This window comes from Rhineura floridana, chromosome 3, assembly GCF_030035675.1.
Source record: "Rhineura floridana isolate rRhiFlo1 chromosome 3, rRhiFlo1.hap2, whole genome shotgun sequence".
Lineage (NCBI taxonomy): Eukaryota > Metazoa > Chordata > Lepidosauria > Squamata > Rhineuridae > Rhineura > Rhineura floridana.
The window spans coordinates 187,783,231-187,807,478 of record NC_084482.1 but is presented as its reverse complement, the minus strand read 5'-3'; the positions used below and the strand labels follow the sequence as shown (position 1 = coordinate 187,807,478).

General features: G+C 42.7%; 1 protein-coding gene across 6 annotated transcripts in view; it reads right to left on the bottom strand.

The window, feature by feature from the left end:
- LOC133380784 (monoacylglycerol lipase ABHD6-like) overlaps window positions 1-15,719 on the bottom strand; it is a 43,779-nt gene extending 28,060 nt beyond the window's left edge. For all 6 annotated transcript variants that reach the window (XR_009761544.1, XR_009761545.1, XR_009761546.1 and 3 more), the window contains exons 1-4: window positions 15,684-15,719; window positions 9,642-9,793; window positions 5,273-5,429; window positions 3,469-3,582 (exon numbers count right to left, since the gene is read on the bottom strand). Coding sequence is in view for 3 of the 6 variants with exons in the window: in XM_061618786.1 (XP_061474770.1) it covers window positions 3,469-3,582; window positions 5,273-5,429; window positions 9,642-9,703 (333 nt within the window). In the remaining 3 variants the exon portion in view is untranslated. The remainder of the gene's footprint in view (window positions 1-3,468; window positions 3,583-5,272; window positions 5,430-9,641; window positions 9,794-15,683) is intronic.
- Window positions 15,720-24,248: the final 8,529 nt, after the last annotated feature.

The window sequence follows — 24,248 nt, the reverse complement described above, 5'->3', positions numbered from 1 at the left end:
TGGGTCCTTTGTGCCAGGACATGATTTCCTCCCCTGCTGTCTTTTTTAAACTTAGGTGGGAAAGTGCTTACTTTGCCTACAGAGTCCCTTGGCACTCTTCAAAGGACCCCAGCAACCCGCCATTTTAATTTGCTTCCCACTTGTGACACAGCTTGTGTTCATTTGCTAGCATATCAAATATGGATGGCATTGTTATGGGCTTGGGGTTGAGATGGATGCTTTTTATGAGTCCCCTTCCAGACTCTGATTTGGAACCCTGCACGTGGGGGTGAGAAACCTGCTCTGCTGGTCAGATCAGTTTCCTTTGTTAGTCTAATAGAGTGGCCAGGTGAGTTAATGGGCCTATCAAGTGCCCATTAACTGGGCCAGGGAGATCATATTGTTATTGAAACTCTTCAGGAAAGCCCCCCTCCTTCCTGAGGCCAAGAAGAGATTTGTGTTTCTAGTTGAGTCAGAGGAACGGCTGAGAACTGGAGGCAGGCAGAGTGCCTGGTTCGCTGCACCATGGCTTTAGGGTGCCTCCTGTAAGCCTGATGAAAAAGCAAGATCTACTGGACTGCTGAGGCCTTGAACCCCTCCACCTTAAGCTCAGGTTGGAATGTATAAATAAACCATATTTCATAAAGATACCACAGTCTCTGCTGACCTTCTTTCCAAGGAAACCAAATCCTGGGTAAGCACAGGAACCCCTGGAGATCTCTCACCGCTCAGAGATTGGGGTGGCGCACAACAGTGTTGACTGGTGACAGTAGGGTTGCCATGTCCATGGCCTGAGACTGATCCTGTATCTTTAGGAGAAGAGAAGGTCAGCCAAGTGCAGGTGTTCTTGTAACTCTGTAATGGGCAAAACCACAAGGTGGAATTCTCCCTCCCCCCTCCACAACTTTTAACGATACAGAAGACCTCTTGGAGGCTGGGCCTGGCAACCGAGAGGTCTTCTGTATCTTTAAAAGTTGGGCAGGGGGAAGGGAGAATTCCACCTTGTGGTTTTTCTCATTATAGAGTTGCAAGAACACCTGCACTTGGCTGACTTTCTCTTCTCCTAAAGATACAGGATCAGTCTCAGGCCAAGAACCTGGCAACCCTAGGTGACAGGTATTGTAAGAACATGCAATAGTTGGATTTGGGGGGTGAAGTCTGTGTGTGTGAGAAGGGGACTGTGTAGACACTCCCATTCATGCCCAGTGCGTTTCCACCACTGGTTTGGGAAGCAGTGTACACAATCCATACCTATCCTGTCATATTTTTTTTTGTTAAAATACTGCATTTTGGTGCATTTTCCCCAAGCCATCTTTGCTTTGAGAAAAAGAGTGACCCGGCTGCCTTTTAAGCTAGTAATGTGTACAGAGCCAGAAAGAGAGAAAGAGAAGACATATTAGATGGTGGACAAGGCTTAGAAACATACAAACATAGGAAGCTGCCTTATAGTGATTCTAGCTCAATATTGTCTGCAGTACAATATGGACTAGCAGTGGCTCTCCAGAGTTTCAGGTGAGGGTCTCTCAGCCCTACCTGGAGGTGCCAGGAACTGAGCCTCGGACCTTCTGCACGTAAAGCAGATGCTGTGCCACTGAGTTATGACCCTTCCCACATTTTATTTTTGTTTTAATATGAACATTTATTTTATTATGTTTTAGATTTAATATGAACATAAACAACATTTCTTAACAATAGATTGTAGGTGGGGTGGAATGTTCAATTACCTGATAGTTAATTAGGGATTTAATTAAGGGATTGTTCATTAGATTAAGGGTGGAGACTTAGTTAGGTTGTGAGGACACTAGTTGCCTACAGCAAAGTGTTTCCATTGGCCACACCTGGAGGTGAAATGGGTTGATCTGCAGATCACTTGCAAACTCTGTGCAAAGCTGAATGTTAAAAAAAAAATGTGCTCAAGCTGCTCCCACCAGGTTTTACAGTAAAAAGGGGTAGGGTTTGACTAGCATTTTATGCCCCCATTTTCAGAAAAGAGAAGTGGAGACCACTGGAACTGGCACAACAGTAAGTATATTTCTAACCTTAGTAATTGGATTCTGCTTTGAAAATCCTGTTGGCACCCTATAATTTAAAGCAGGTGTGGGAAACCTTTGGCTCTCCAGATGTTGCTGAACTACAACTCCCATCAGCCCCAGCAAGTATAGCCAATGGCCAGGGATGATGGGAGTTATGTTCAGCAACATCTGGAGGGCCAAAGGTTCCCCACACCAGGCTTAGAATAAGCCCTGACAGCAAAAGTCAGAGTTTGTTTTTACCTTATAAATTCACCCTAAATTTGCAACTATACATATAAATTAGTATATGCGAAAGTTATGCACATTTATGCTGTGGCTCTGTGTTCTAAGTCTTTTTAAGTATCTAGCCAAACTCCTGTTTAGAACCCTGCATGATCAACTTTCTAAGTCATGCAGGGAGCCTAAATGAGTATAGCAGGCTCCCCATTGCAGACCCTCATTTACTCCAACATGTAGGGGACCAAGCAATGGGGATGTGATGGATGGGGCAAAGCCTTAGAATGTGACTATGCTCTCTTCTCATTGCATGAGCCTTTTAATGCCTGAACAGTTCTAGGTTTTACCCCAATAATCACAACAGATAATCACAGGGCCCCTCCAGAGTAGTGCTTTATTGCAGGTGTATTCTGCAAGATGTTCTAGACACAATGATAGTGTATTAGTGGTATGGATTTATTCTGCTGTATTAGTTGTTCTGTGATTCTTCCCCAATGCTACTGCATTATTGCTTCCCAGAGGGCCCATAGCACAACAAAAGTGGTGTAATATACCTATATGGGCTCTGGTATTGAAAAGGAAGTGCAGTTACAGTTAATGTCACTAGTTGGCACTAGTGAAAATAGAGCTACATAAGATGTATCAAACTAAGTAAAGTGTTCTTTGTTACTCAGCAATCTCAGAGTGTGGCTCCTCCTTCATGTGCAGCACCCACAACGGGAACATAACAAGTGGGACAAAACAACCTTCCAGAACATTTGTGGTATGAAAAATGTTAGCGTTTCAGCAGGATATGCACTGATCAGAAATGAAGCACTATGACCACCCCAAAACTGTTGAAGGCACAAGTAGTATTGAAAGTGGGGTTGCATATGACTGCCCCCATAACACCATGAGCACAATTAATCATGAATGCCAGTGCTTTTTTTTGTTTGTAAAAAAATGAAGTGCTGGTACAGATATATTGACAAAAGTGTCATAGATGCCAGCACAAAATGGTTGCCATGGGCAGGAAAAGAAGGATGAGGATACTCCTTACCAGCAAGTTCCATCACACACACACAAAGGCCCTGATGAATGCACCATAAAAAGATATCTGGAAGGGCCCACAGTCAACTGCAATCAGTCAGTGAACATCTTTCTTCCCTATTAAAAGATGCATTCTTGCTAGAAGATAAACCTCTCACTTGTCAGCCTTCAAGGTTCAATCCATCTGAGGACAGCTAGATGACGGCCTTACCTGGTGTATCCTTGCAACCTGAACTGCTGCTGTATAACTTTCTCCCAGCAAACGAGTGGTTTCTCCATCACCTGGCATGTCAAGGCAGACCACATGGAGATCCTGAGGAAAGAGCTGTGAAAATACGGCATCAGTCATGAAACCAAGGAATCCAAGCACTGATAACTGGACTTTTTCATTCTCAAAGGGTGGTGTGGTTAATGCACTTGAACACCATTACTGGTCCCAGATCTAGCAGAGTTGTCTTGATAATAAACAGTTCCCAAGAATATGCAACAAATATACAACAGGGATTTGTTATGGGAATTCCTGATGAGATAAGAATGTGCTTTCACATGTTTGTAGATATCACAGACAGGCATGGAACTGCCGAGTTTCAGTATAAGAAGGAACAAGTGGGCCCTCCAATAAAAAAAGTATGGAGTGCTCCTTTTTAGGGTTCCATCCATTCCTCCATACCCTCTTTTGAGATACTCCATTCCATTCCTGCTTCCCCAGTTTTCACTCCCTGTCCAGCAGTCATTCAGCATTTTGAACCACTGAAGCATGCTCAGTTTTCATTTAGTTGATATTAGGGTTCCCTCTGTAGGTTTTTCCCCCTAAAGAGTTTTGGTTCTTCGGCCAACCAAAGCCTCCTGAATCTCTGTCTTGTGTTTGGATTTAAGGAGCCACATTTGGAGAATGAGTTTGCTAATAGTATAAAGGATTATGATAGCTGCTACACTATTGCAATGTAAATGTGCTTTGTAGCCTAGGGGCTGGTACAAGTTATTCATATTATGTCATCCACAGTTGCATGTAGGTAACTCTTCTAACCCATCACTCCTCATGACTACATTTAGAAGTCCTGGGGCAGTAAACATTATGATTATATTTAGAATATGGAGATAAATGTAACTCAAGTTGAAATCCTATTTCACAGATGGAAGGCAACAGGTGTGTATATGTGATGCCTTTTTAAGCAGCGTCTGGCAGAATCCTTGAAACTGAGGATGAAGAGAATGGCAGTAGTGCTGCTGAGTGGGAGGAACTGTATATATAATAGGCACCAGAATCTGGAAATAATGCCTATATGAGAAGGGTAAAAAGTTCTAACCTTGGCTCCGCATTATCACTGGAAATCAAATTCAGTTTTCTTGTTAGCCACATAGCCTATACATTTTTACATTTTTGCTTTGTAACCATGAGAGCTAGAACCATTAATAATAATAATAATACTTAGAACCCTTCTGCTCTGGGCACCTTATCTTAGGGTACTTTCAGATGGCGGCTTCATATTTCAAACAGGTCATGCAGATATCACAGGCAGGTCAATAGCCACAGGGTTTTTTAAAAAAAACAATCAGATTTTCCATGGATCTCGAATAAATGGCTGGCTTTTTGATGTTAACATCATGCTTTGGCAGCCCTGATCCCATAATAAATACCTATTTCAAAGCACCCTTATGTTTTCCCAGTGATGGTGTATAAGCCGCACACAGTCCTGAGTGGGAAGCTCTTACATAGTAGAGAAATAGTGGGGTGAGGCACAGGTGGGCGGCTACAACAGTATTGCGTTGCATAGTTAATTTAGTCCTCTCCTCTAGCACAATATTCCTTCACACAGAGGTGGCCCCAACAGGAAAGAGGGTGAGTTATCTTTCTCAGGTGGGAGGCAGGCAGATGAGTTGCAATACACTGGGTGGAAAGATCTTCTCTCCACGCCCTGCTATAATGACAGAGTTGTGCAAGAGCACAGTGCTTTGTTCCTGCCTCTGGCATCAACATGTCTTGGGCTAGCCAGGACAGAAGAATGGAAACATACTTTGATTGCATTTAACCATATGTCCTTGTTGAATGCAAACCCATGAAGCATCAGCACAGATGGCTGGGGTCCGGCCTCCCCTCGGGAGAAATAACAGAATCTGTAGCCATCATGCTCGACATGTTTCACTGCCACACCCCTTTTCTGACGTTTGTACCTAAGAGCACAGAGAGAAGCAAAATGAATAGACAATTGATTTTTGCATGGGAAATATATTTTGCAGTGGCTTCCAGTTAAAGTAGGATTTCTGCAGGCTCCACTACCAACATTGGAATACTCATCTGTGAAATGGGTATAATTCAGCCCCGTCTTCAAACCAATTGTGCAGGTGATTGGATTTTTCTGAGATCAGAGGTACTAAATTGGCTTGAACAGATTTGTGGAACACAATGCAGGGAAGGGTCACAGGTGGGGGAGAGCCATAGCTCCGTGGCAGAGCATCTACTTTACATGTAGAAGGTGCCAGGTTCAATCCCTGGGGTCTCCAAGTAGGGATGGGAGAAAATCTTGTCGAAATCCTAGAAAGCTACTGCCTGTTGGTGTGTAGACAATAATGGGCTAGATAGACTGCCTCAGTATGAGGCAGCTTCCTGTGCTCCTGTGTTCCTCTCTCCTTGAATATCTTTGGAAGAAGGATTGCAAGCCACTCAAACTGGAATATAAGCATGAGAACTGGAATTCTCCTGATCCTTGGAGCAAAGTGATCCCTGAGAGCCAATAATAGCCATGACACCAAATGGTACCCAGCCTCAGGTCTGGTCCAGGCCATATATCACTGAAGGATGTCACGAGGCTGCTCCTCTAAGCTCCCATAGTGCTCCCCTGCCTGCTTCCCTGTACTAGCCTTTCCTGGCCTGCCATCTTGTGCTTTTGACTTTGGTTTGGTCTGTTGACTAGGCTTCTTCCTTGCCCACCCACTTTGCTTCATGTTATTTGCAGCTTCTTCGGCCAATGGGGCCAGTTCCTTGCAGCATTCAACGTCCGTGGCAGAAGCTTCCATGTGCCACTTCTTTGGCATATATTGCAGGCTCACTATGTGGCTCTTTGTATCATATAGGAACATAGCAAGCTGTCTTTACGCTGAGTCAGACCATTGTTCCATTTAGCTCAGTGTTGTATAGATCGACTAGCAGTGGCTCTGCAAAGTTTCAGGGAGAGGTTTCTCTCAGCCCTACCTGGAGATGCAGAGGACTGAACTTGGGACCTTCTGCATGCAAAGCAGATGCTCGACCACCCTTTGCTATGGCCCTTTGTCAGTTCATGCTTAAGATCTCCCAGCAACTTCTACTGGCCTCTATGGAGAAGCCTCGTGTCTGAAACTCCAGAGAGTCATCACCACTCGCTGTCCATCTGCTTGACAGACCAAAGGTCTGACTCCATATAAAGCACCTTTCATGTGTTCAGGGGCTTTAGAGAATTTGCCTGATGATTTGAAAAGTCCTTTGAGACTTTGAGACTGTAACATTCCTAAAAGTCTCACCCTTGCCAGGGGGAGAGCAGGAGGGTGATCACTCATCTCTAGCCTCGAATGGTCAAGGATCCTGAAGCTCTGGGCCAGGAAAAAATCCCAAGCAGAAAGAGCTTGAGCCAGTGAGGCCATGATAGTGTCAGTCACCCTCCCACAACAATGTTTGTGGTAATCCAAGGATTGCACAGGATTTCATAGTTTGGGAAATGTATAAAGCTTTGCTTGACCTCTCCTTCCAGACCTGTTATCAAGATGAAAAGAAATCCAGTTGAACAGGGTGGTTCATGACAGATGCTCTTGGAAGTCACTGATTCAGAGGGTCTCCATAAGTCGTAATCGACTTGAAGGCACATAACAACAATTGTGCTCTCTTGTTGTTGGTGAATTGTGCTACTGGAGCCATTATTGCTCATTCAAATGGTAGCTAAGGGCCCCTCCAGACAACCTATTTATTGAGCATTCATCCTGATTTGCTTGCACCAAACTTACTTGGGGGTTAAGACTATATCTGGTCTTTTTTGAGTATTCATTCTGATTTGTTAGTGGTTAAATGACAGCCAGCATTTGTCCTGCATTCACACTGATTTGCTTGCAGAGTGTTTATTCATCCATCCATTAATCATGCGTTCATTCCACACTTTCTTCACTTCCCTAACTGAAAAAGTCAGTTTCTTTTTTAAAGCAGATTTGTTGTGCTAGGGTGACAAAGCACTTTACTCCATTTTAATTGCGGAAACCTGCATTTTTCAGTATGCACTTGAATCCCTCCTGCAAAAGACTGACAGTCTGGAGGTGCCCTAAGACACAGCCTCATGATAGTATAGAGGACACTGTTTGTTGCCGTTTAGTTGACCCACCTCTGTTCTGTACTGCCTCTGTTTAGCAAGTTGCAACTTTTAAAGTTACATTTCTTTTGTCACCCTTTCTTTAAGTAGTTCAAGGAGGCAGAGCCACATTTAGCGTGCCTCTGAATACCAGCTGCTGGAAATCACAAGTGGGGGGAGCACAGCTTTCCATCTGGCATCTGGTTGGCCACTGTGACAACAGGATGCTGGACTAAATGGGCCTTTAGTCTGATCCAGCATCAGGCTCTTTATGGCCTTCGGTGAAATTTGTGTGTGGTGTCTGTGACGTCCTTCCCTGGCACCATCTGTGTCGCTCTCACTCGTGGCTACCAGCAGTCAGGAACGTCGTGTTTATTTTTACCTCTCTCTGCTCTAGCATAGATCTCAAAAAATCCCCCTGCTAGGCCACACTACCCAACACTCTGTGTATCCAATATAACCTCTAGACTGTGCCTTAGTCTCTTCCTGGTTATTGTGATACCTTGTGTCTGTGTGTATAGGTAATTCCCAACCCCCCTGAAGCCTCTTGCCTATGAAGCTCACAGCTCTGGGTTGCTCTGTGGTACTGAATGTTGATACAATATCTCTTCCTTCATCGCTGTCACCATTCGATACTATTTCTTCTTCAGCCTTGGTTACTCTGCCTCCCCCCTGGTCTGTGCCCCCCAGCTGAGGAATCAGGCTTTAAGTAAACCAAGAAAATATTTATTGATAACACTAAGAATAACAAGATTACTTATAGATTTCATTGACAAGCATATGGTTTCATATATGTTTCTCTTGTGTTCCTAATTCCTACTATTTGCCTCAGAACTCCCAATCCAATCACTCAACAGCCACCTCTTACTCTCCACATCAACCTCCCTGTCCACAACCACCCTGTCTAACACCCACCATTTAACACCCACCACAACTCAACTGTCATCCTCTCATTTATACCTTCAGCCATTCAAACACACAGCCAATCATCATCCAGCATTCTACAGCCCATGTACTCCCCCTTCTCACTCACTCCATTTACCATATTTCTTATAATAAACCTGCACTTACCATATTTACATTACATTCACATACAGGAACATCACAGTGTCTCATCCCAAACCAGCCCTGCTAATGCCCATCTTTCTTTCCTGATGCCTGTCTTTCTTCATGTGACCTCATTCACTGGGGTTCTGAGACAGTGTTTCCTGGTTAAGCTGCTACCTATTTGACCAATTCTATCTATTCTGTACTAGCTCCCCATCTATGGCAGCATCCAGATGTGGGGTTTATTGAGCATTAGTTTTCCTGATTACAATGCTAGTACTTCTGTCCCAATTTCTAATGTTCCTTTCACACTGCAGCACCTGTTGCATTATGGAACTGTGTTTTTTTCATCAATATACCACCATGTCACACTAAATTTCATTCACGCCAGTGGGAGTGGTGTGAACAGCAACAGCAGGAGTCAACAGATGTGTTACCACTCCCCCACCATTTATGCACATGCACACTTCTGTATGCCGGAGTACAGCCCCAAATTTTGTTATATGAGCAATGGTGGCATGATCTCAAGATAAATGTGGAAAAAATAAAACACCAAAGTCCACCAATTTTCCAGGTTAACAGGGTTGTAAGATTTTTTTCTGTAAACAATTAACACAGAGATGAGTGCTAAACTTCCACCTGATTCTGCTAGATTTCCAGAAGTATCTGTTATGTCATGTGAAAGTTCACACAAAATGTGAAAATTGACAGGTAAGGAAACATCAGGAAAATGGAATAAAGTGTTGTCTGAATGCAGCCAATGAATGCTGTCCCTAGGGAAGCCCACCTGTCATCAACTTTGTCATAGTTTTGGTGCCAGGCAAAGATGTTTTTGTTTCCTAGGCATTTTGGCAGCAACAATGATTGGATAGTTTCTATTTTTAATATGTTTATGTATTTTATTATTGTATTTTATTCTCATTGTAAATCACTTAGGGATTTTTTGTTGTGGGAAGCATAAATTCAGTAAACCCAACCTAAACCTAAGACATGGAAATCATTCCAGGGATCTTCCAAGATATGCACTCACCATATCATGATCCTGAACATTAGTATAGATGGCAGGCGGTACATTGTGACAAAGGTAAGCATTAAGACATCTACAATGAAGATCACAATCCTCAAGAATATCTTGACCAGAGACAGTTCCAGGCTGGCTAGTTAAATGTTCTTCTTTGCTGCCTGCACAGATAAAATGAACAGACAATTGATTAAGAGAATACGGTCAAATATTAGGAGAAAAGGAATAAGAGGGAGATGTAATAAAATTAAGGTTCACTGCTGAAACGTCCTCTGCTGTAAGATCTTTCCTCAAAAGGGAGGTAAGAGAGAGTACTGCTGGGAACAAACCACTCTTTACAAAATTGGATTAATGCTAATTGAGGTCACAATCCACACCATACATTTCAAGCACTGATGCCACTTTAACAGTCATGGCTTCCCCCAAAGAATCCTGGGTCCTGAATTGTGTTGAGAATGCTGGGAATTGTAGCTCGGTGTGTGTGGGGGTGTCTTCTGACAACTCTCAGCAACTTTAACATCTAAACTGGACCTCCACCTCTACTGGTGGATATTGCCATTGGGAAATCAAACTTCACCAGGAAATGGTTTCACACACACCCAACCATAGAATCAGAAGTAGCATACTGCATGGCAAAAACCAGGTCAAGGGTGTGGCCTGCAACATTTGTCAAGCCAGTGATGTTTTGAGATGTTTTCTCATGCAGGCCATGAAGCCCCAAGGAAGTGCCAATACTGCAGCCTCAGCATGAATTACATAATTGGGGGGGTCTCAAATAACATCCCCGAGACCACTTTATCCAGCTGAAGCAGGGAAGCTGTAGGGCAATGGGGTGTGCAGGACATCAACAGGATCCCTGTTCTGTCACATTGGCTCAGCACAAGGTACAGACCTTCAAAACCAGCCCCCAATAACACTGGCTTCCTGGTGACACAGAATTTTTGAAAGTGACAGTGATGGCTGCCGGCCCTTTGAACTTGGCTGGTGTTGTAATGTGTACCCAGGAAGACATATCTGGGGGAGGTCAGGACTGCCCAGCTTGCTTACCTGGGTCTCAGTAATAAACTTGTGCTTCTGATTCCTTCTGTACATGATACAGGAAGTTGATTTCCCTAGATGGCCTTTGACTATTGTGTCATTATCTTTTCCCCAATGCACCACATTTAGCTGTGAGCATAAATGACCAAGAACTGCTTTTTCTTTGTTCTAGTTTGCTGTTTGGTTATTTGGGTTTTAATTTGTTTTTGTCTCAAGAGGCAAGACAGGCAAAGTCAAGAGTGGAGAATCATAGAATCGTAGAGTTCGAAGGGGCCTATAAGTTCATCAAGTCCAACCCCCTGCTCAATGAAGGAATCCAACTTAAGGTATGAAAAAGAAGGCATTCAATATAGCAGCTATGCATTTGGCATTTAGAATAATTGTAGGCAAGGGCAATAGAACACACACATGGCTGAAAACTTCCACCTACACTTCTAGTTCTCTTGCAGCTCAGATCACCAATTAGATTTCGATGGGCTGGAAACAGCTGAATGATAGGAAACCAAAGTGGCAATTGAACTACACACCTTTAATCAATTATGATGGAAAGAACACCAGAAGGTGCCTTATACCAAGTCAGACCATTGGTCTATCTAGCTCAATATCGTCTACACTGACTGGTAATGGCTTTTTCCACGTTTTCAGGAACAGGAATTCCAGCCCTACCTAGAGTTGCTGGGGATTGAACCAGGGACCTTCTGCATGCAAAGCAGATGCTCTACCACTGTTCTACAGCCCTTCACAGTTCAGATCACTCGGGCTTCCGATCATTATCAACTCTGCCCTGTCTTGTTTCAGCTGATCCACTAGAGAGAAAACATCAGACATTTCTTCTGGGCTAAAACAACTTCCTGGAGGTCTGGTCAAAGAAAAGTAAAGCTGTCAGCACCATTGTTGACACCTCGCTTGAAATCTCTGGAGGACCTCACTAAATCTTAAGCAAAGGAAGTAACCGCACGCAGAGTTAAACAGTTCAGGACAAAACCCAAGAGAAGGTGAAGAATTCTTCCATGACCACCTTTTCCAGATGCCCTAACAGAAAGAACTGGAACTGTCTGAAGACGGCTCCAATCTCTGTTGATTCATCACTATAAGGATGGGGAATCTGGTGCCCTTCAGATGTTGTTGAACTACAATTTCCATCATTCCTGACACTGGCCAAGCTGGCTGGGGCTGATGGGAGTTGGAACCCAGCAACATCTGGATGGCCACAGGTACTAAGGTGCAATCCTATATCCGTTTACCTAGGAATAAGCTCCATTGGACCCAATGGAACTTAGAGTAGATATGTACTGAATTGCACTTAGATCTACTACATTCTTCTAAGGAAAAAAAACCAGTAATACCATCTGTGTAGACAAAGCTGAACCATACTAGCTTTAATTCCCAGTAGAGTTCAAATACCAGTCGCTCAATAGAAAAGTTCCTCCCAAATCTAAAAACAATACATTGAAAAATCCAAACACTCATGTTTTCCCATCAAAATAATCTAAAAACATCAATATTTCATTTTCTAGTGTACATATAAATCCACAATTCTTAAAATCTGCCAAATCATACAACAAAGTATAAAACATTTCAAAATATATTACTGAAACTCTACATTATAAAGCTTCATTTTCTTAAAATTTATTTATTCAGTATTGCCTATCCCACCATTTAAGGGCCCGCTGATATGTCTGTATAATCTACAATGTTACTGCTTTGTGTCCTCATTAATTCACTGTCATCCATATGACGTTGCAAGCTAGCACGGATTTTTGTGTTCACAAATCCGAATTAGAAATGCCACCCAAAAAAAGATATGCTTTCCTGTATTGATAATCAATTATATAAACGTCTGTGTGCTCGGACTCAATGCCATGGACTTTCCTGCGATAGGTGGTCTATGGGCGTTCCTCTGTCATATGCAAAGCTCCTGTCTTCTTCCCACCCAATAACACATCCACAAACCTGTGCATGTGTGGGAATTAAAAAAAAGATATACGTTTCTGTGCTCTTCTGAAAAAGTGTGTGAAAAGCAAACAACCGTCATGGACCAATCACTGAAAAGGGGTGGACTTAGGGGAGTGGCCAATGCTAAAGCAATTTAGTGGGGGAAGCCCACAGATATGGATGCTTGATAATTGGGTTTTCACAATAAACTGACCACAAGCAGGGCATGTATGGATCTCGAGGCCCCCAACCAAATATTGAAAATGTGGATGCGGACAAGAGAAAAATCAACTCATTTGAAATGTGGTGTTGGATGAGAGCTTTGCGGATACCATGGACTGTGAAAAAGACAAATAATTGGGTGTTAGAACAAATTAAACCAGAACTATCACTAGAAGCTAAAATGATGAAACTGAGGTTATCATACTTTGGACATATCATGAGAAGACATGATTCATTAGAAAAGACAATAATGCTGGGAAAAACAGCAGGGAGTAGAAAAGGAGGAAGGCCAAACAAGAGATGGATTGATTCCATAAAGGAAGCCACAGACCTGAATTTACAAGATCTGAACAGGGTGGTTCATGACAGATGCTCTTGGAGGTCGCTGATTCATAGGGTCGCCATAAGTCGTAGTCGGAGGCACATAACAACAACAATGGATGGGCCGTAAGCAAACAATCACAATAACTGTACCAACAAGGAAAGCAATTGGATTTGCTCATATTTCAATAGAGTACAATCTTTTTATATCAGTTCCTCACATTCTCTAGACTAGGGATGGGGAACCTGATGCCCTTGAGATGCTGTTGGATGACAACTCCCACCATTCCCAGCTGTTGGCCATGCTGGCTGGGGGCTGAAGTCCAGCAACATCTGGAGGGCCACAGGCTCCCCATCCCTGCTTTAGAAAGAATAACAATGCATCTTAAAATACCGCCTTGCACTTCCCAGAAGGATCGCTCTGCCTGTACCTGCCTTTGAGACGAGCTCCCATCTCAGAGGAAGGTTTTTCAGTTTTAAAACCAGTCAGAAGGTTTTTTTTGACTGGAAAAAATTTTCTCCCAGGCAAGGGAGAAACCTAGAGATCATCCACAGAAGCTTCGTTGTGTTTGTTGGGGACTGGAATTCATTAGGATCGCCTATGAAAGAAGGTAGCCAGCAGCGTCAGACGGAGCCAGGGATTACAAACAAGCTCAAACTGACTAAGCGAGACTTTTTTTTTTCTTCAAAGAAAAATGGATTTTAACAGGCAAGCATTCTTCTGTCTATTCTTATCACTTTGTTATCGTTACAGCAAAAGAGATTTGTTAAAGACTCAGCAACAAAGAAACCCTGGGTGAGTTATAACTTTCTCTTTTATACACGGAGTTAAGGAGGAAGAAAATCGAAATAGCCTATCTTTGTTTTTATTGCAAAAAGCTGGCATGGAATTGAGCATTATAAAGTTACAAACGGATGAGGGGCATCTAATTTGAAGAGAAAAATTTGATTTATATGATATTTGACTATTATATGTCTGGGACTATTTTTTCTGGTCTACTTTTTTTTTTTGACGAATCTGCTTATTCTTTATGCCACTAATTATTTGGATGCTGTGAACTAAATTTGTTTTGCACTTTTGGACACATAAGAGATAAGGCAGTTTGTGCTGTCTAGAGGGTGATGTCAACAGGCTTGGAAGATTAACTCCTTTGTGACTGGAAAAAGAAATAAACTGTTCTTTGCTTGGGAATAGTGGCTATATTGGAAATTGAAGAGATTTTGTTCTTTTGGTTTTAAGAATGTCAATCAAGAAGGTGGCTGAGACCCTGGAAGGGGTTCTCTCTCTAGATATGTTTCAGAAAATAATGAATGAGATTAAGCTAACGAAACAAGAACTGGAACAGAACAGACAAGGAATGAAAATTGAATTTAGTAAAATGAGACAGGAGCTGAAAGAAATTCAGGATTCTATGAGAAAGGAGGTAGATGAGACCAAAGATACAACTGGACAAATAAAAGAAGATGAAAGAAAAATTAAAGGGAAGGTTCAAGCCCTGGAGATTGGAATAGATTTATCAAATATGGACTTGGAAAAAGATTTGGATTTTATGGCTGTGATGGATCCAAGAGACAAATATTACTGTTTGGAACTCAGCGCTGTCCCTGAAGGAATTGGTGAAGAGATTAGAGATAAAGATATCAACGGTTCGAAAAAATTCCTGGATTGGAAGGATTTGATGGAACTTGAAATAGAGAAAGTTTACAGAATTAATTCCAGATATGTGACAATGGAAAAACTCTCAAGAGATGTGCTAGTGCATTCTGTAAAAAAGAGGAACAGAGATACAACTTTACAACAACATTTCAATAATACATTCAGAATGGATGGCAAGGAAATATTTATGATGAAGGAAATTCCTATCAGACTCTTATTATATGACTATGACAGCAAGATTATTGGGTGTGCAAAGATGGAAGATGGAAGATGGAATCAACACTGATAATGGAAGAAGAGCTATTAAAATTATTGGACTTAGTAGACTTGAAGAGAGGGATGAATTGACATGTCTATTTGGAGAAAAATTGATGGATATATATCTCAAGGATTGGAAACTTCTCTTTGACTTTTTGTGGAAAGAATAAAATGATATGTTAATGAGATTTGATACTAATTAAGATAACCACTGGAGGAAGGTGATTTTATAATCTATTAAGAGACAGGTTTGTTATATATTATAGACCTATAGCTGATCTACGATAAATCGGAAGTCAATAGTTTTTATTGTATTAGTTATTAATTTGTTCTTTTTCTTTTTGTTTTGTTTTGTTTTTGAAAATGTGAATAAAAAAATTAATGTTAAAATACCGCCTTGCAAAATACCTGCAAGGAAGGAAAACAGAACTGTCACAATATTAATCTAGCTGTGTGTAAACAAGTATTACCTGTTTGTCTATGGCTACACAACCACTTTAAAAAGTCAAAAACAAAAAGCAAGCGGAATAAGACTCTCATAACATTACATCAGAAACAACTTTCTTGGGTTTATCAAACTGTATTTCCATTCAAAGCAACTGAGAAAATATTACACTTACCAGGTTAAGACAGCATTGGTCAGACTACAGAGCTGCTCACCAGCTAAAACTCAAGTCACCAATGCTTCGTTTATAGGGTTATAGTTTAATCATGAGTGCAAAACACCTGTCACTCACTCTAATTAGGAATCAGCAGACATACCCATCTTGCTTAATAGTGTAGGAGTTGCCAGAGTATTTATCTTGTAACATAATATCAACTGATTAAAATATTAAACTTTGAAAAATATTATTTTTTAGCAAAACATTAATAACATTACAATCAAACATGAAAAAGCAACAACACAGGTATAGTTAATATGGTATAAATCCCCCCAGATTACTATCACACACAATGTTATATACAAAGTCAAAATAAATGGTGTCTAGATACCCCTCCATACTTGTCTATGTATATGTGGCGGTCATCTTTCTTGTCCATCTCACGAACCTTGATCTGACCCGCCCACCCCAAACATACATTCATCAGAAGCCCACTTCACTGTAATACGGAGCAGGGCCTTTAGTGTAGCTGGCCCCATTCTGTGGAGCAGCATTCCTGTCGAGATACAACAGGTGCCCAATAGCTGCAATTTCTGGAAACTATAAAAAGCACATGCTAAGAAATAAAGATTGGGGGATGGACTTGCAACAAGTCCTTCCCACTGTCCTATGCATATTCTATTGGTCACCTGAACAGACCCTACATGCATACAAACTACACATTTAGTCTGCAAAAAGCAGCAGCCCTGATGTATAGAAGGCTATGTACATACAGCCAGTCTGTCTGTGGGAGCTGTTCAGGTGCATGTGCAACACAGTCAGAATCAGCCCTACAACAGACAAAATGAGGTAACCACCCCAGGCACCTGATTTTGAATGTCATGAAAGGGCAGAAAATTGTTTGTTATTTCATGTGTGATTATTGTATTTCTACTCCCATAAAGAGGTGCTTATGGGATTTTTCTTCCTCAGGTGCCAAAGTAACTTAGTGATCCTTGGGCATTACATACCTTGACTTGTGTGGGTGAGTACTATTTGGTGCTTTGCCTCAGCAGCAAAATCTCTTGGGCTGGCATTGGTGTTGGTTAGAGATGGAGCCTGCAGTTATGATCCCATTCCAAAACCTAGAAAGCCAAGCAATGTAAGAGATAAGTGTGTCACATTCTTCATGCATTGGTTCCACTTAGGAAACAACCAGATAACTCAGAACTCTAAAATCTGGGTAGGAATTTGGCTGAGAAGAATTTTATAAACATCCCTACTTCCATACAAGGGGACCAGAGTCTAAATCAGTCTGAATCAATCCTTAATCCTATATGTCAGTCACTAATTTACTTGTATTGGTTCATCTCGGGGAGGTCACATTTGGAATATTGTGTACCATTCTGGTTTCAATGCGTTAGAGCCTGGAATAGGTGCAGAAAGGGGCAGCCAAAGTTGCTTTCATACAACACACTATTGTATTATTCTGACAATTTCTTACCTGCTAATTTGACCTTTCACATGATGTAAAAGCTAGTTCTGGAAATCTAGTGGAATATAGTGGACGTTTAGTGCTAATTTTTGTGATATATAATACCATAAATAATCTGTTTGCAAGCCTGGGAACCCAGAAAATCACAGGAGCTCTGCGCTAGCTTCAGCTGCTCACATGATAGGCATCCTGGTATGCAATGCGTTTTTGCCCTTTAGGCGAGCACTAATTTTTTTGGCCGGATGAAAATTGCACTGGTATTCTGGTGTAGGTGCAGGCAGCAGCATTCCCTTCCTCCTTTTCTCATACACACCTCTGTGTCCTGACACTAACTGAAGTGGTGAATTATGGAGGAATGCACATGTAACAGGCGAGAGACAAAACAAGGTGCTATTTGTTGCACCAGTATGAAGGACAGTTGCGTGAAATGCCGGTATATCGGCTAAAAAAGCCACACTTCCTTAATGCAACAGGTACTGCCATATGAAAAGAACTTCAGAAATCGGGACAGAAGCACTATCATTTTGGTTGGTTAAACTAACACAATAAGTCCCATGCCTGAATGCAGCCCAAAATAATCAAGAGGGAATGGCCACTTTCCCTATGTAGAAAGTCTACAGCCAGTGGTGACATCAGGGTGGGACTTTAGGGAATAAGTCTGGGGCCCTTCTCAGAAGAATAAGCAGGAGGGCTGGCTTACAACATTTTGGGATAAGTTAAAAAAAACATCTACAGAGTCAATCTCAAGAGCTCCCCATAACATAACATTTGAGGCAATTTGTTTTGGGGGACAAAACATACCTAAGGAAGGATATGATAGACTTTTCCAAATGTATGCACAGTCTGGAGAGAGTGGAAGTAGCAAAAATGTACCCGCCCTCTCTCTCATAACTCTAGGAATTGGCACCATGTATTTGTTTTATTTTTAATAGGACTGCAGTATCGTCAAATATGCACATATCATTTACTTCTCGCTCGCTCTCGCTCTCTGTGCATGTGTGTGTGTGCATACTTGCAAGCAGATGCCACACTCTCTGAGAGGTACTAGTCTACAGGGAATGAAAACTGGCTATTGCTTTTATTTCCTTATGAATTATTGGAAAGCATCTTAGTAGGCATCACTGTGTTTGGGTTCATACCTATCTTCACATAATGATTCCAACAGGCTCTGCTCTTTATAGCACTTGTCACAGTGAGCATCAGGCTTACTGGGAGTGCTTGGAGTGGTGTCTTTGTGATACCTTGGGAAAATGGAAGAGTCCTTCCTCCTGTAGAAACATTGTTGCCAGGGCTGTAGAGGAGAGGAGAGCCTCAGTATTGTAACAGTAATTCATCCAGTAGGGCAAGAGTGGGGACCCTATGGCCCACCAGCTGTTGCTGGAATTCAACCGCCATCATGCTGGCTGAGGCTGACGGCACCTGTGGTCCAACAACAGCTAGAGGGCCACAAGTCTCCCACTCCTGCTGAAGGCTCTGAACGGAGGGTGTGGAGCGTGGAGACCATTCATTCACTGGAATGACTCATGCTTCTAAGGAACAGCCACCTTCGACCTTCTCAGTGAAAGGAGGATAAGTATGTACTATATCTAGAGGCAACCAAAACCAAGAGAAAAAAACCGAAGGGTTTCAGGGATACTGTAGCCATGAACCGTCACTTATTTGGTCACAGAAGATCTGGAGGTTTCAGGGTAGCAGCAGTGGGAGGGATGATAGTACAAACCAGAAATACTTTTTCAGTTTCCAAACAGCTCTAGATGTGGGAGGGAGTCCAATGCTAGCATGTCCACAAACCTGAGGAACTTGTTCACAAGCTCCTCCACCCAGCTTCAAGATGAAAATACCAACAACTATGACAGCAGGGGAAAGTAGGTTTGGAGACCCCTTCACTATTCGCCTATCCGTGATAGCACATGTCAGAAGAAACAGAGGAAACAGAGGGAAAACTTGCTTGAGTGAGGGGTGCATGCAAGGGTGTTGTCTTCTGGGGTCTCGGGGGTCTTAGACCCCTTCATTCTTTTTGGGAGCAGGGCCCCCAAAGGGTCCCTATGTCTCCAGCATCCTATGAGCCAATCAGCACGAAAGTGGAGTGTGTTAGCTACCGAGAAGAGCCTTCTAATGTGCTTCCTTGACTTTTCCTGCTGATTGGAGCTAATCAGAGCGAAAGGAGGTGAGTCAGCCAGTGAGGAGACTCTTTTCAGTAGCTTACACTCTCCACTTTCATGCTTATTGGCTTATTGGTTGTTGTGGGAGAAGCAACATTCATTCTCAACCCAGCAGCAAAGAAAGGAGGAGGAACATTGCTGTGACTATCATGAAGGGACCCTGCATGTCTAAATTTTCCACTACCCTACAGGGTGTGCGTGTGTATATGTACATAGATATATATACCTAGACACACATATACATAAGAACATAAGAACAGCCCACTGGATCAGACCGGTGGCCCATCTAGTCCAGCATCCTGTAATGGGGAATTTTATATATACATAAATGTATAGCTAATGGGGAATTCTTTATATATAAATAAGCAAAATATATTCTTTTCTAAAGCTATAAAGGTTTATAATATTTTAATAGTTTAGTAGCAAGCCAGAAAAAAAACCCTTTTCTCTTTGGAACTGACTCCCCTGACCATGCTGGTTTGTTTGGAACTACTTGTACTCAAAATAATTGATAACACTGTGCTCAACATCTCAGTATCCCTAAGATGTAGAAAGAAAGAATTGCAGTAATAAAATGCTTAACTAAATTGCTTTGCTCACTAGCTGAAGTGCTTAGCTCACTGTGAAAATGTACTTTCATGTGAAGTACTGAACATTGCCAAATTCACTAGAACACGATGCAGAGAAGTACAGTACCTATGCAATGCCTGTGCAAATGCCTGTGTAATACTGTAATGTCTGTCATTCTGGTGTGTTAAATCCTGATTGGTAGATGCTAAAGTCTTTGTCCTGAAATGTATAAAAATGCCAGGCAACCAGTGCCATGGTGCAGTCCTCCACTCACTAGGAGGGAGACTGACCAAGTGTACACTTGTTATCCAATAAAGGCCTACCTTTTTGCTCCAAGCCTGTGTCTTCAATTTTATTTAAGGACCCCCAGCAAAAGATTCCAATGGAGAAGAAAATTTCTCCTACACCTGTTCACACAGCAGCCAACCAGATGCCTGTGGGAAGCCTGCAAGCAGGACCTGAGTGCAAAGAGCACTCTCCCCACCTGTGATTTCCAGCAACTGATATTCAGAAGCATACTGCCTCTGCTTATGGAGGCAGAGCATAGCCGTCATGACAGGAAATATACATTTGTATATACATGCAGATGTGAATGTAAAAGGTCAGGGAGAAAAACAGTCTGCACTTTAATTCCTCCCACAAAATATTGACAATCTGGAGGTGCCCAAAATCAGAAAGTTAGAAGTTCCAAGCTAAACAAAGAAATTAGAAAGTATTTGGTCAACCAAATTGGGTTGGACCTATTATTATTATTACTACTACTATTATTAACAACAATAGGGCTTTTTGTGACAGTAATTACCAGTACAGAGTACCGGCACGTCTTTTATTGCTGTCTGTGCCGGCCAAAAAGCACTGGTAGCAGCAGTAATGTAGTGGCAAATTCAGAAGTGCAAGGTCTCTTCATGTTTGTCACAGCCACAACCCCTCAACTGTTGAGTTGAGAATGAGATTCTTGTTAATGCCTTCTTCCACAACAGACATCCCTAGGAGCCAATAAGCATGAAAGGGGAGAGCTACTGAGAAGTCTTCTCAGTGGCTGACTCACCTCCTTTCACTCTGATTGGCTCCAATCAGCAGGAAAGGAAACATTTTATAAAACTCTTCTTAGTGGCTAACACTCCCCTTTCACACTGTTTGGCTCACAAGATGCTGGAGACACAGGGATCCTGCTGGGACCCTGCTCCCAAAAAAGTAAAGGGTCTAAGACCCCCTGAGACCCTAGATGACTACAGTCCTGGGTAGCAGCAACAGCACTTAATGAATCCACCTGTATTCTTTTGCACATGGAGAGCTATTCAGAACAGTTAGGCAACACACAAACATTAAAGCTGGAGTCACAGGAGGAAAATATCTTAAATAAGGCCCACCCTTCCTTTAGATGTGGCAGATATGTGAATGGTACCTCTATCATGTCTAGCTTGCCCCTTAACTGCACTCTGATGTCAACTGATGTAAACCGCCCAGAGAGCTTCGGCTATGGGGAGGTATACAAATGTAATTAATAACAACAGCAACAACAACAACAGCAACATCCGTCAGCTCCAGAGAAGGGATACACTGTCTTCTCCTGGCACAAGAATATTAGTAAGATTATCAATTAGAGCAGCCTTCACCAATTGGTATCCTCCAGATATTTTGGACTGCAGCTCCCATCAGCCTCAGCCAACACAGTTAAAAGCTAACTGGGTGGTTGCCTCTTTAAAACATTGTTATACAGCCACAAGAATGGCTGTATACTATAGCCAGCATGGATTTTTCGCATTCTGCAATGTTAAATTGAAAATACCCCCCATGCCATTCTGATGCTTCCCATATACTTATTTCAAAACAAAACCTTACAAAACATATAGTCCTGAACTCAGAAAAGCTAGCTTAACAACCCTCTACATTTTCATGGTGATACACAAAACAGTCAGAGAGAATCGAGAGTTCAAATTGTAAAAAGAGAGGGAAATAAAACCAGACCCCTTTTGGACTTTTCTTTGTCAGTGTTCTCATAATTAGCTGAAATTAATTAAAAATCAGCCATGTTCACGGAGTAGCTGTAATCATATTACTGACCTTGCCCCATACTCTGACTTTTATCTTAAAAGTCAAAAAAATGCCCGGCCGATTTTTAATTAATTTAAGAAATTTAGCATTGGAGTCAATGATAAGCCCGGGCATGCTCACTAAGAACAAACTGTCACTGTTCTAAAAGCCAGACTCACAGCTGCTGGTCTTGGCAAATTAGGGGGCCACACCCACACCAGACCTTTATTTCCCTTGAGACAGTAATGGCTACCCCCCAAAATCCTGGGAAGTGCGGTTTGTGAAGGGCGCTGAGAGGAGACTTCTATTCCCCTGAGAGAGCTGCAGTGGCCAGAGTGGTTTAACAGTCAGCCACTCTGATTGAAGCTCTGTGAGGGGAATGGCATCTCTTAGCAACTCTCAGCACCAGGCCCTCCCTTAGCATGTGTGGGGCCTGGGGCAAAAGCAAAGTTGGGGCCCCCGCACATTTGCTCTGGGTCACGGTCTTGGCCAAGTCGCCGCCGTAGGTGTGCAGGCACCAGTCCTGGAACTGCCAGCCCAGCTCGCTGTCCCCGGGGCGGCTACCGCTCGCTGATCGCAGCAGGAGTGGCGGTGGCGGCGGCAGGTTCGGCATGGCGGACGGGCGGGCAGGCAAGCGAGCCCCCATCCCAGGCGGAAAGAGAGCGAGCAAGTGCTCCACCCTGCCTGGCGAAGGTGAGCAGGCAGGGAGGAGCCGGCTGGTGAGCAGATCACCAAGCACGGGGGCCCCCCAAAGCGCGGGGCCCGTGGCAACTGCCCCGCTTCCCGATGCCTAGGGGCGGCTCTGCTCAGCACCCTTCACATGTGGGAGGCTACATGTGCCTGCTGTAGAATAAAAAGGTGGGGATCAGATCTCCTGCTCCCCTGGTGCATTCACTATAGCTGCTCAATTTCCCTGCTTTTTAAAGTTTGATAGAAATATCTGTTGGTTATAGGTACATTCTTAAACCACAAGGGTTTTTTTCGCATATTAGTGAATATATAGATTCCACAGAAAAAGAAGTGAGTGAGATGGGGGAGCAAAGGCATGCCTCCTTTTAGAACACTCCATGGCTGCTCTTTCCTTGTCATTCAGAGGCCAGCTATTGAGAGCTACCAGTTAATCTTCTTAACAAAGAAAAAGCACTGAGCAACTTTAGCAGCACTATTAACAAAGCCAACGTTCTGACCAGGCTACCTCTTATGCAACTGTACGCTGCTAGAAAACCTGTTCATGGAAATCTTAAGAGCCAAAGCTCCTTGAGTTGATTCTATGAGACAGTTTCCTGGCAGGGTAGCCTGCTGGCATGCTTCCTCTTTCAAATAACATCTGCCTAAGGTACCACAAAATGTTCTGGGTGCAATTTAATCTTATAATCCTCTAGTCTGGAAGGCTGTGTTCTGGCCCTCCTACGTTGTTACTTGTCTTGTATTGTTTTGCCTGCAGGACATTTTATGCCTTTTTTTTGTAAGGTACTGCATATTTTGTTTTAATGTGCTGTTTTGGCCTTTATACAAATAAATGGTAGCAACAACAGCAGCAGCAGCAGCAGCAGCAGCTTTAGTATATCTGTTTTCTTCCTCTCCAATTCCACTTGCTCATACTTTGGTTATCCCTTTGTTTACGAAATTTGTTCAGTTCTCTGATATCTTTGCAAAATAGACCGCCTTTCCTCTCGCTGTAGTTTTTTCTGAGATGAAGCTAAGCCTAGGGCCCGCCCTTCGATGAGGCGGAGTGAGGCAGTTGCCTCAGGTGGCAGATGCTGGGGAGTGGCAACAAGGCTTGGAAGACAGAGTTGTGAGTGACATACAGCTTGCCTTGAGCCCACAAAGCTAATTTGCTGCCTTCAGGGCTATGCTGTTCCATTGTCAGTGCTGAAATCAGCTTCAACTGACAGTCCAATCAACTTCTGTACATGGAATGGGTGGCGCTATCTTGTCCTGCAACCCAGGCAGCAATGTCTCCGGCCAACCCCATATAAACCTATACATAGTCCCCTGAGTACACATTTTAAAGCTAAATGCATACAGGAACTCCACAGTTTAAACTGGCTTCACAATGTTCAATTGTTTCTTCCATTATCTGACCAGATGTCCAGTCCTCCAAGAGGAAGCGATGATTCAGTTTCCAATAAGGGCCCCATCTTATTGCATTCATTGGTGCCTACGACGCAAGCTGTTCAGAAATGATCATGCCAGAAACAAGTCCCTGTTGAGCATTATTATATAGTGTCAACAGATGCTTATGGATTCAATATTTTTACTAAACTGCTGTGTGAGGTTTGCCTAAAATGTGGCATATGCACACACTTATGCCTCGCCAAGAAAATAAGACAAAAGATGAGC